This window comes from Mastigoproctus giganteus, chromosome 9 (genome assembly GCF_048544385.1).
Source record: "Mastigoproctus giganteus isolate SK-2022 chromosome 9, ASM4854438v1, whole genome shotgun sequence".
Taxonomy (NCBI): domain Eukaryota; kingdom Metazoa; phylum Arthropoda; class Arachnida; order Uropygi; family Thelyphonidae; genus Mastigoproctus; species Mastigoproctus giganteus.
The window spans coordinates 13,308,697-13,322,435 of NC_143583.1; the positions used below are offsets into that span (position 1 = coordinate 13,308,697).

At 40.2% G+C, this 13,739-nt stretch overlaps 1 protein-coding gene across 1 annotated transcript in view; it reads right to left on the minus strand.

The window, feature by feature from the left end:
• LOC150080055 (uncharacterized) overlaps positions 1 to 13,739 on the minus strand; it is a 390,832-nt gene that overhangs the window by 363,255 nt on the left and 13,838 nt on the right. Inside the window, exon 2 of the mRNA XM_090381645.1 lies at positions 593 to 749. Within this exon, the coding sequence (XP_090237771.1) occupies positions 593 to 676 (84 nt within the window). The 5' untranslated portion in view covers positions 677 to 749. The remainder of the gene's footprint in view (positions 1 to 592; positions 750 to 13,739) is intronic.

Below are 13,739 nucleotides of genomic sequence, written 5' to 3' on the forward strand. Positions count from 1 at the left end.
GGTGATTATAGCCTACTGTTTTTTTACACACAGCTTTAGGATATTACTTGTAGGCTGAGAAGGTATTCTACAAGTGAAGAATAAAATAATCGGTGATATACAGCACCGATTATTTTATTATGTTCTTATACTTATGAGAGCAAACCAATATTAAAGACATGTTCTTATCCTGTGATTAATTTGTTTTTTTGAGAAAAGTTTTCAAATGATTCAGCTGTCCCACCATCAACTTAAACATCCAGTGCATAATGTGCATGTTTTTTTTTTTTTTTTTTTAGGAGCATTAGCAACTAAGGCCATATTGCTCCGGGAATATGCGGTGGTCATTCCTTTGACCTTTCCGCATCCTCTGTATTTCGTGCTGACGGGCTCGAACTCCGGTCTAATCAAGAAGCATGTGCTATGCACTGCTGCTCCTTCCCACCTGGCTGCGGAGGCACCTTATAATGTGCATGTCTGGTGGTGCAAGTCACTATTAAAAATGCCCACAATCCACTTGTAAATAAAATCAAGGACCAATCTTTCCTTATCAACATATCATAGTATAAAATCTATTATCAAATTTTTAGAAATTTAATATTAGAAAACATACCTTAATTATAAAATGTTGTTTTCGATCAGAACGAAGTGTTTTCTCCACCTGCTGACCAATTCCAGACCAATCACCGATCCACATGATTTTAAGTAATGTGATGAATGGAAATATACAGAATAATTCAAATCAAATGTGAAAAATGTCTTTTTTACACCTAAACAAACGGGAAAAAAAATATTTAGCACCCATACCTCTGAAATATATATATATACCTACAAGAAATCATGATGTAATAAACCATTTGCAATGGATTCTTGTTATTATACAAATTCCTAAAATATTTGTTATTATTATTAGTCGTACAGTGCAAGGAAGCCATAGGCTTTTGTTGTACTAACCAAAAATTAAATAAATAAATCATGTCACTAAAGCATTTGGGCAAGCTAAGACAGATTATGAAGTCCTTGGTTAATAATGTTGGCCCGCTACATATGAATGGCATAACTACTGATGATCCTGTTTGGGTCAATGACACACTAAATGAATATTTTACATATACATTCACATGTGAAGAAATCTTTAGGGGTGGGAACACCAGAAGTACAACCAAGTCACAATTGAGAGTTAAAGGATTTTGTGATAACTGTGAAAAATATAGAAGAGATACTGCTGAAGTTAAAAGTATCCCATCATTAGCCACATGGGGTTGATGATGGGATCTATCCAGTTCCATTAATAGAAGCAGAAAAACAGGAAAGCAAACTTTTGGCTATAATTACAAGAGCATCAGAGTAAATGGGTCTGTAGTACTGGGATCCATTGTTTAAATATAAATACCTATATCCAGTTTTGTTTTGTTTTTTTTTGTCCTTGCCTTTTCCCATTATATACATGGTGTCTCAAAAATATTGATACAAATGTTTAGGGGAAGTAGGTAACATCTAAAGGAATGTGAATCGCATAGGAATCCATAACGAGAAATGTCACCATAAGTTGGTAGACGGCGCGGTAGTCGCCGCACAAACACCATGCATCGATATACGAACTGTGAGCTGGCAGACATGCACCTAGGGTATGGATTAGCAGAGGGCAATGGACGAGCCACTCAACGAATTTATGGAGAACGCTTCCCAGACAGACATGTACCGGACCACCGTTTGTGCGTGTGCATCAAAATTTGTGCGATTATTGGTCATTTAGAAGTAACAAGAGTAGTGCGGGCAGTCCACATTCGACGCGAACTCTTGCCATGGAAGAAAGTGTGTTGAATGCCATCCAGAATAATCCTACTACTAGCACACGTGCCGTTGCCTCTGCATTAGGAGTTTCACGTTGCAGTGTACAGCGTGTCTGGCACGACGATTCCTTACACCCATTTCATCTTACACCCATTTGCGGAGCAGTCGGGTACGGGACATGATACTGCCAAGGGGGATGTTTTTGTATGTGCACGATGTAAGGAGTGCAAGGAAATCAGGCGACAACTCAGCGTTGTTATGGGCCTTTATGAGAGCTTGAAGGACAGGGTGGATGCCCTCGAAGGAAATAAATTGAGGGGCCCATCAAGCTCTCAGCCGCCCACATCAACGCCAGAGCTTGCACTTGGTCATCAGGCAATACAGAGGCAGCCCCCTAGGCAGACTGCGCTGGTCCCACAGGAACTAGTAGTTGTTGGTGACTCTATTGTCAGGGAACCGGGGAACATGCTTTGCAAAAAGGATAGGTGGAATAGGACCAGGGTATGTCTGCCAGGGGCAAAGGTTGATGACGTTGTAGAGCGGATATCATCTTTTAAGGGCACAAAAGGTGATATAGTTGTACACGTTGGCACTAATGATATTAAGAGTAGGAGACCGGCGGAATTACTTAGCAAGTACAGGTCACTGTTGAAAAAAAGCCGTGAATTAGGGTTGAATTTGAAAGTGTCTGCAATTCTGCCCAGACACGATAGGAGGGAGTATATGATGAGAGCCTTGTCGATCAATTCGGCCCTGGAGGGACTGTGCAAGGCTCAAGGGGTAGAATTTTTTTTCAGCCCGGACTGTACTTGTTAACAGGAGAGATTGCTTCTACAGGGATGGGATACACTTAAATAGAAAGGGTGCAAGAATTTTTGCTGATGCTGTCGAGGCAGAGTTAGGTGGGTCGGAAAACTGCTAGTTGGGGGGGATACAAGGACTAATAGATTAACAGTAGCCACTGGCAGAGGTGGAAGTGATTCTTGCACTGCTTCTATTGAAATGAGCAGAAGCCTGAAAAATAAAGATGCAGGATATTTCAGAGACTGCAGGGAGTCATTGCGGTACAAGTAAACACATGAGTTGTGTTAGGGTAGCCAAGAATAGAAACAGGTGCATGTATACCTGCGTGTACACCAATGCTAGGAGTTTGGTAAATAAATTTGATGAATTTGAGGTATTGCTCATAACATCAAAGGCAGATATTGTTGGGATATCAGAGACGTGGTGTCACACAGATATAAGGAATGCAGAACTGGAATTTGGGGAATACAATGTGTATAGATAGGATAGACAGGACAGGAGGGGAGGAGGGGTTACGCTATTAGTTAAGAAACACAAAGTCCAAGGAAGTGAAGCCAGTCGACATCGATGGACAGGGCAGTGTCGAGTCAGTTTGGTGTGACATAAGCATAGGGAAATCAAAATTGAGAGTAGGAGTGTGCTATAGGCCTAATGACTCTGATAAGTATAATAAGATATTGTACAGGGAAATAGAGTGGGTCAGTAAATCAGAGAGTCTTATAATGGGGGATTTTAATTTCCCAGATATTGACTGGAATTTGTGGGTTGGTCACTCGCACACTAGCAAGGCTTTTGTGGATTTATTGGATGATTGTTTTCTACATCAGCATGTTCGTGAGGCAACAAGAGGGAGCAATACTCTTGATCTGATTATCAGTAGTGATTCTTCATGCATTAAGAATCTGCGGATAAATGAACCACTAGTTGGCAGTGATCACAGTGTGTTGAAGTGGGATTTACTCAAGGAGGTAACTACCATCAGAGGTAAAGGGAAGGGTTTTTGTTTTCGTAAAGGCGACTATGATGGTCTGAGACAGTATTTAAATTCTATACAGTGGGACCAACTGATGATGTTACCAACAGCAAACTCAAAATGGGAAGCATTCAAGGAACTAATCTTGGAGGCTACCAGGCTTTACATACCAACTAAGAAATATTGTTGAAGGTTTAGACCTAAATGGTTGTCAGATGAACTAATGAGACATGTGGCAGAGAAGAAAAATGCATGGGATACATACAAATTAATGGGTGACATGGAAGCCTATGATAGATATAAGTTGGTCTGTAACCAAGTCACAAAGGAGATTAGGCAGGCATCGGCAGACTACGAAAAATCCTTGGCAAAGGATGCAAAGAAAAACAGAAAAGAGTTTTTTACCTATTTAAACTCAAGAAGGAAAGGGATGAATCAGATTGGTCCACTGGATATTGATGGTTCAACAGTTGAGGATCCTCCTCTGGTGGCTAACAATCTAAACGAGTATTTTGCATCTACATTCACGCATGAGGAGTTATTCAGGAAGGAGAATGATGTAGGTAAAGTAAACATTGGCAGTGAGCTTGATGATTTTGTAATAACTGAGAGGAAAGTGGAGGAGAGATTGTTGAGGATAAACATAAAAAAGGCACCTGGGGTGGATGGGATCTATCCAGTTATATTAAAGGAGGCAGCAAAGGAAGTAAGCAAACCCCTAGCCATAATTATGAGAGCTTCTTTGGACTCAGGGGAGGTACCCATAGACTGGAGATGTGCAAATGTAACCCCAATTCGAAAGGAGGATCAAAGGCTGACACAAGTAATTATAGACCTGTTAGTTTAACTTCTGTTCCAGGTAAATTAATGGAGGCACTGGTTAAAGAAGCACTGCAGGATCATCTAGACAAGAATTCAGTTATAGCTCAGATGCAGCATGGTTTTGTTAAGGGCAGGTCTTGCCTGACCAATTTGATTGGATACTATGATGTAGTCACAAAAGAACTGGATGCAGGGAATAACTTTGATATTATATATTTGGATCTTAGAAAGGCTTTTGATACTGTTGCACATGGAAGACTGCTGCACAAATTGGAGCAGTGTGGCATTGGAGGCAAATTGCTGCTATGGATAAGGGGATGGTTGAGTGGCAGAAGACAGAGAGTGGTAATCAATGGACACTGCTCAACGTGGACTAATGTTATTAGTGGAGTTCCTCAGGGTTCAGTGTTGGGTCCGTTGTTGTTTTCGGTGTTTATGAATGATATTGATGATGGGATATCAAGTTTAATGTCCAAGTTTGCAGATGATACAAAGATTGGCAGGGTTGTTAAGGACACCACTGACGCTATGCTGCTGCAACAGGATCTGGAAAGGTTGAACAGATGGGCTGAGAGGTGGCAAATGAAGTTTAACATTGACAAATGTAAAGTACTACATATGGGAAACAGTAACCCCAGAGCAACGTATCAACTCTGCGGTACTACACTGACAGTGGTGGAGAATGAAAAGGACCTGGGGGTAATTGTGCAGGCAGATATGAAGTTCTCTGAGCAGTGCAGACGAGCTGCAAGAGTAGCTCATGGTGTCTTGTCAATGATATACAGGAATTTTTCTAGCAGGGATAAGGAGGTGATTATTCCCTTGTATAAGGCAATGGTTAGGCCACATCTTGAGTACTGTATACAGGTCTGGAGGCCTCATTTCAAGAAGGATGTAGAGCTGCTGGAACGGGTACAGAGAAGGGCAACAAGATTAGTGAATGGAACAAAGGGTTGCTCTTACGAAGAAAGGCTTAAGTTTTGCAAATTACAGAGTCTGGAGACTAGGCACCGGCGAGGTGATCTGATAGAGGTGTATAAGGCTTTGAATGGTTTGAGCATGCTCAATGCCAATGGGATTCTTCATCTTGCTCAGAATAATCAGTTCAGAGGGCATAAATTCAAATTGAGGAAGGACGGATGTCGGATAGATGTGCGGAAATTTGCCTTTGGCCAGCGGGTGGTTGGTTGGTGGAACCGACTTCCATCACTTGTTGTTGAAGTTGATAGCCTAAACAAATTTAATGCTCAACTGGACAGGTATTTCGAGCGAATGGAGGGGTAAAATGGGAGTGGTGTGTTTTTTTTTTTTTTTTTTTGGCTGATGCTGAATAAGCTTGCTTTCTTGCATCATATGCCTCTACTAATGCTAATGCTAATCTCCAAAGGGTTCAGTTACTGCTCCCCCAAGATCATCCTGCCAGTGTGGCTTTTGCGCAGTGGTTTCTCCAAGAAAGTGTTCAAGAAAGTGTTCAGCCTACGTTTTGTTCACGGATGAGGCTTATTTCACTAGGCTTATTCAATCAGAACATTGCTCATGTGTGAGCTCACAACAACCCACACGGTGTGCGCCCCATGCGGCAAAACATCGTTTCTTAATAAATGTGTGGGCAGGTATGGTCAGTGACTGCTTAGTCGGCTCATACCCATTACCATCCCACATGAACTCAGCTAAATATCGGATCTTTCTTGAACAAGTTCTACCAGGGTTACTTGATGATGTTCCAGCAAATGTGAGATGCAACATTTGGTTTCAACATGATGGGGTGCCTGCCCATTATGGAAGGTGTGTTCGTGACCATTTGAACAGGCATTTTGGGCCATATCGATGGATTGGCCAGGGTGGACCTGTTGCCTGGCCCCCACGCTCACCTGATTTATCTAGCCTTGATTTCTTTCTGTGGGGGACCCTCAAATCTATCATGTATGAATCGCCTGTGGAGACAGAAATGGATCTCGTGGTGAGACTCGTCTGCGCTGCTGCTACTGTCAAAGAAACTCCAGGTGTGTTCGATCATGTCTGCCAAACCATGCTGCGTTGGTGTCATGCATGCATCGCAACTCATGGTGGAACCTTCGAGCATCTGTTGTAACATCATGAAATGCATCCATCTCGTACTCCATTGTTAATATTATGTCAAATAAATGTTTGCCACTAATTACTGCCTTGTGTCATTTCTGCTTCTTGTGCCTCTGCTACTACTTTCGCGTGACATTTCCGGTTATGGGTTCCTATGCAATTCACATTCCTTTAGATGTTACCTACCTCCCCTAAACGTTTGTAACAATATTTTTGAGATACCCTGTATATGGGGTCAGCATTTTTATTGTTTTTGGCATGCAATTTTTATGGCCGGATGCCCTTCCTGATGCCAACCTTCACCCATTATCTGGGCTGGGGAGATGCAGTGGTCATTCCCTGACTTTCCGCATCCTCCGTATTTGGTGGTCACGGGCTCGAACCCCAGTCTAATCGAGAAGCGGGTGCTACGCACTACTGCTCCTGCCCACCTGGCTACGGAGGTGCCAAATACGTATATCCAGTAAAAATTTGAATACACATTTAATTACAAATGGTTTGCAGCTTTCGAGGCTAAATGGGCCTCTTCGTCAGCAAATACCAACAGAATGGAGACATTAGAGACAAAGCTGTATCCTTTAAAATTTTGTCTCTAATGTCTTCATTCTGTTAATATTTGCTGATGAAGAGGCCCATTTAGCCTTGAAAGCTGCAAACCATTTGTAATTAAATGTGTATTAAAATTTTTACTGGATATATGTATTTATATTTATATTTACAAGAGCATCCTTAGATTTAGGCAGTAGCACTCTGTTGCTATGTGCCACCAGTAAGCAATATAAAATTTTATGCCCTAAATGTTGAACGCTGATAGGCGTTAATCAATCAGAAAACAATATCGAAAAAAATTTCGGCGCCCTCTTCAGCTGCCGCTCGTAAGCGACGCTTACCTCACCTACCCACTTGCAGTGTCCCTGGATTTAGGGAAGATTCCTATAAATTGGAGATGTGCAAATGTCTTTCCTATTCACAAAGGAGAATTACAGGAAAACCAATTAGTATATGCAAATTTAGTATAAGTGTAAGCAATTAGTATTAACAATAGTGAGCTGTGAATATTTATCAATGTGCTCGCAGTTTTTTGTACTTTTTGAGGTGAAACATCCTTGGGGGTATCTACCGAATAAATGTGATCGGTCGTGGAAGCAACATCATCTGCAGCATCCGCCAGACGTGCTTCCCATGCTCCCACCACTAGTAGGGTGATTACAGTGCATGACACATTTTTTGTGACCAGTACGATACCTCGAGTTATAACTTTTTTAGAATTTTTGAATAGTATGATGTCACAATCATACTTCCTGCAGTTAATTCCAAGACCAGGGAAGAGAACAGTCGGTGGATTTTTGACTGCTGTATAGGGATAAGTATTTAGATAGTTTTACCATATTCTCCATTAATTAACAAACTACATTCTGTTTTACAAAAATATTAAATAGGTTTAGTAGCGTTTGTTAGTTCTTATTTGGAATTTAATTAGTGATTTTTGGAAGTTACGACTACCGGTGTTGGCACCAATATTGTTGAACTAGCCGCCATATTGTAATCGATAAGAAATAGACCAACATATATATCTCGAACTGATAGCGTAAGGTATAATGTAAAACTACACAGCATAATACGAAGCACCATATTAGGAATCTATTAGCTTAGTATAGTATTGCCGATTACTCTAAAATATTTATTAATCTTATTAAATTCCATTGTTAATTAAACTGTATTTAAATGGAAATCATGACCCAGACTAGAGCTGCAAAGCAAATATCACAGACTAGCGAGAGTGCTGTGACTCGGGGGAGAAACAAAGGAGGCAATTCTCCAATGTATCACAGTCTCAAAAAATGTGTGAAATATTTGCTGAACTTTCAAAAACAGGCCATGATCTAGCCAAGGAGGATGTCTTTGTGTGTGCTAGATGCCTAGAGTGTCAAGAAATTAGTCGCCAGCTCAGCATTCTGTTGGCCGTCTATGAGATCTTGAGGTGTAGGGTGCCTCACGAAGAAATTAATATGAAAGGCCCATCAAGCTCTCAGCTGCCCAGCTCAACGACAGAGCTGACTCCTGTGTATCAGGAAACAGTGATGCAATCTCCAAGATGGAATGCACTGGTCCCAAAGGAACTAGTTATTGTTGATAACTCCATTGCCAGGAAGACGGGGTATATATATACTATGCAATAAGGATAGGTGGAACAGGACGAGGGCATTCTGCCAGGAACAAAGATTGATGACGTTGTAGAGCAGATATCATCTTTTAAGGGCATAAAGGTGATATTGTTCTACACGTTGGAACTAATGACATTAAAAGTAAGAGATCTGCAGATTTATTCAATAAGTACAGGTCAATGTTGAAAAAAGGTCGTGAGTAAGGTTTCGATGTGAAAGTGTCTGCATTCTGCCCAGACACAATAGGAGAGAATATATGGTCCTTGAGGTTGTCACAGACATTCTCTCAGATATGTCAGACAAGCTGTACTTGCTACCTGGGAGTCTAAAACGCTGATGGAACTGATATTTGGATGACACTCAAGTCAAGTGGACTCAATTTCGGCAAAGTCCGGATGGTCGGTGACAGCCAAAACCTCTGCTTGCACCTTCACAATGGTGGGACTGTTAGTAATCCTGGGTATAACCTCCATGCACAAGCACACAGTGGGTGACTACCCAGGTGTGAACCAAAGTATAAGCAGGGGTCAAGGTGTGGTACCCACACCACATGGAGGAATGCCACCCCTCTGTGTTACCAGGCAGTAGTAGGTGGTAGATGACTCTCATCAACCGGTGCCATACCACAACCACCACTTTGTTTTTTGGAGGCTTGAAGTGGTGCAACCCATGTTTAGACTCCAGAGCTAAGTTATGATCAACCCTTCCCCATCTCTTCCATCATGCAGTACAATTGATGACTTTTGCGGTTATGACGAACATCGTGGCAAGATCCAATCTTCCTTACATTTCAAGGGTACAGCTCTAAAACGGTGTTCGCAGGCCGGCCGCTAGTTAGTACACCGGACTGAACCTATTCGTAACTCTCTAGGAGACTTCCGGATCAGCTAGTGTATAATCTTGCTACCTCTACTCTGCCAGATAGTAACTGGAGGGAGTCCGAGTAGTGTATGCAGGGAGGCATTATCGATGCCATGTTATGTTTCTGCTGTATGCCTCTTCTACAGATACTTCCATGGACACTGTTCTTCTGAATTGGCTTCTATAATTCCCGCTCTTCCTTTGAAAACAGGTCTAATACGTGCCGCCACCAGCCAACATCCATTTACTGTCCAACTTCAAACTCACAGAACCAACTTTTCATCTTCCTCGTTTATTCATTCAACTGCTGTTTTCTGGAACAACCTTCCTTCATACGTATTTCCCGAAAATTACAGTCTACAGAATTTCAAGTCCAATGTCAACAAATGTGTTCTTTCATCTTCCCAACCTCCAACCCAAGCACGGTATTCCGTACTATAGGTTCTAATACCTCTCATGTTTGGGGTTTACATAAAAAAAAAAAAAAAAAAATGTCAAGGATCTGGGTATATTCTTACTAGGGCTTGCAAACCGGTTTTATAAAACCGGTTAAATCGGTTTTCATACTCAGTTGTTAAAACCAAAACTGAGCTTCTAAAACCGAATTTGAATATTTTCTTAGTTAGCCCTCGAATGTAGTTTTTTGTTACGCACATTTTCTTTTGTTTGTTCGTTTGTCTGGATCATTCAACTGCTTTATGTTTTAAACATGTTTTTTATTTTATTTTATGTTTAGGTACGAATCTCATGGGCAAGTGGCCCAAATCTAGGAGGGATACCTTTTATCTTCCCACCTGCATCATGGCACGATGCAGGTGTACTCATTTACGACTGAGTGAGTCGGAGCGATAGTGTAAAAAAAAATGCTCAACATTTCTTTGATCCATCTATCTTGTTCGCCAGGCAAGTTATGGAATGCGCATTATTGATGGTTACCCACTAGAACAGATTCGCTGAATATTGCATCAAATTTCAATCGTAGAAAGTTTTATTCTTCTTTATTCCTATTAAATTTGCAATCAAATATTCTCCAAAAAGCAGCTTCACCAAATTTAGCTTTTATGTAATTTTGAAAAAATACAATAGATTTAATTGGGGGGAAAAAAAATTGCAAGTAAATAAATAAAAAATTTCTTTCGTGAAAATTTTAAAACTTGCCTCGTTTAGACTCTTCATTCAGTGCTTGCGGGAGTGACGCATAGTATTATGCCTTTGTTATCTTCAATATTTTTATTTAAAATTGTCGGTGATATAAATTCCTACTAATTAATATTTATTACTCTTAATATGTCTAAGGTGAAATCAAATGTATGGAATTATTTTGCTCGAAAAAGCAAAGATAAAGCACAATGTTCGAAATGTCAGAAGATAATAAAGTCGTCTGGAGGATCTACATCATCTTTGATGTTGCATTTAAAGAAAATGCATCAGATTGACATTAAACAAGATAACAGTGAATCTCCCGTAAAAATGGTAAGAACATTAGAAAACTTTATCGTTAAAAAAATCTATGGAAGAAGAGATTTCGAAATTGGCTGCTTTAGATGGATTTTCTTTTAATTCAATTGCCAAGAGTGAGTTTATACAATCAAGCCTTCACCTTCAGAGAAATAAATACGATAAATTACCACCGGCCTCAGTGAATGGAATTAAAAATATGGTTCTGAATTATTATAAAACTAAGAAAGAAGAACTCATTCAGCATTTCAAAAATTCATTGGTTTTGGGTGCACGGTACTCATTGACTCTAGACGAATATACGTCTACACAAAATAAAAGGTATATGAATATAAATGTGCATTCAAAAGACAATCATTGGTTGTTAGGTCTTATTGAGATTAATGGTTCGCTTGATAGCAGACGAACTGAGCAAATTGTGAAGGGGAACTTAAAGGAATTTGGTTTGAACTTGGATGAGGATATTGTTGCCTGCACACCGATGGAGCAGCAATGATGATTAAGTTTAGCAAGCAAATTACACCTAATCATCAACAATGTATAGCCCATTGTATACATCTGTCAGTTATAGATGTACTTTATGAAAAAGCAATCAATTATGGTGCCACAGTCTGAGTCTCCCAAAGACAATGAAGAAAATGAAAATAATGAAGAAAGTAGTGATGATGAATAAGTTGAAGAAAGACAGCAAGGCATGCTTTATCAAACCGACTTTACCGATGAGCTCATTTATTTCTTCAATCCAATGGCCAATATTGCACAAACTATTAACAAAGTCAGAAAAATTTGCAAGCTTTTTTGAAAATCGCCTACCAAAAATGACATATTACAAAATTTTGTTAAAGCAAAGTATAATGGGAAAGAATATAAACTTATATTAGATTGCAAGACTAGATGGGATAGCACATTCTATATGATTGAGAGATTTTTGAAATTGAAAAATTGCATTCCAAATGCTCTATGTGCAGTACTGTCAACTGAAGCTGTGTCTGACGATGACTGGAAAACAGTAGAATTGCTATGTGCAACTTTGCGACCAGTTGAAATGATTCTGAAGGCCATAACCTCAGAAGATACAGACTTACTTAAAGCAGTCTTCAATAGAATTTTTGCTTGCTAAGCTTGATACAGCAGAAAACCCATTTGCTTTAAAGTTTCAACAAAGCCTTTTGCAGCGTTACAAAGCAAGACGAAATTGCAAAACTGTGGCTTTGCTGAGCTATCTACACAAGCCCAAAAAGTTTAGGAAAGAAGATTCAGGTTCAAGAACTTTTGATTTTCCAAGTAAGCAAGTTTTGAAAAAGCACGCTGAAGAGATTTATCAGAGATTATTTGCAAAACATTCCGAAGGAGACTTAACGTTGAATGAAGAAACTTAAAATAAACGAACTGTTCTTTTAGAAGAAAACAAAGACTGGTCTAGTTCCAATGTTGGAGATACACTCATGCGAGAGTATGATAGTGTAATAAAGAGATTAACTAAAGAGCCTTCAAAATATCCGAGTGAATTGGAAATTAACAAAGAATTTAAACTTTTGGAGGCAACTAGCAGTAGAAGTGAAAAGCTGGAGAAAGTTTATAGCATTAGCATTAGCATTAGTAGAGGCATTTGATGCAAGAAAGCAAGCTTATGCAGCATCAGCCAAAAAAAAAAAGAAAAAAACCCACTTCCACTTCACCCCTCTGTTCGTTCAAAATACCTGTCCAGCTGAGCCTTAAACTTATTTAGGCTATCAACCTCCACGACAAAGGATGGAAGTCTGTTCCACCAACCAACCACCCGCTGGCTAAAGGCAAATTTCTGCACGTCTATCCTACATCTGTCTTTCCTCAATTTGAATTTATGCCCTCTCAGGTGATTATTCTGAGCTAGAGGAAGAATCCCATCAGCATTGAGCATGCTCAAACAATTCAAGGCTTTATACACCTCTATCAGATCACCTCGCTGGTGCCTAGTCTCCAGACACTGTAATTTGCAAAACTTAAGCCTTTCTTCGTAAGAGCACCCCTCTGTTCCATTCACTAATCTTGTTGCCCTTCTCTGTACTCGTTCCAGCAGCTCTACATCCTTCTTGAAATGAGGCCTCCAGACCTATATACAGTACTCTAGGTGTGGCCTGACCATTGCCTTATACAAGGGAATAATCACCTCCTTATCCCTGCTAGAAAAATTCCTATATATCATTGACAATACACCATGAGCTACTCTTGCAGCCCGTCTGCACTGCTCAGAGAACTTCATATCTGCCTGCACAACCACCCCCAAGTCCCTTTCATTCTCTACCACTGTCAGTGTAGTACCACAGAGTTGATACGTTGCTCTGGGGTTGCTGTTTCCCATGTGCAGTACTTTACATTTGTCAATGTTAAACTTCATTTGCCACCTCTCAGCCCATCTGCTCAACCTTTCCAGATTCTGTTGCAGCAGCATAGTGTCAGTAGTATCCTTCACAACCCTGCCAACCTTTGTATCATCTGCAAACTTGGACATTAAGCTTGATATACCATCATCAATATCATTTATAAATACAGAAAACAATAATGGACCCAACACTGAGCCCTGAGGGACTCCACTAATAACATTAGTCCACGATGAGCAGTGTCCATTGATTACCACTCTCTGTCTTCTCCCCCTCAACCACCCCTTTATCCATAGCAGCAATTTGCCTCCAATGTCACACTGCTCCAATTTGTGTAGCAGTCTTCCATGTGCAACAGTATCAAAAGCCTTTCTAAGATCCAAGTATATAATATCAAAGCTATTCCCTGCATCCAGTTCTTTTGTGACTGCATCATAGTATCCA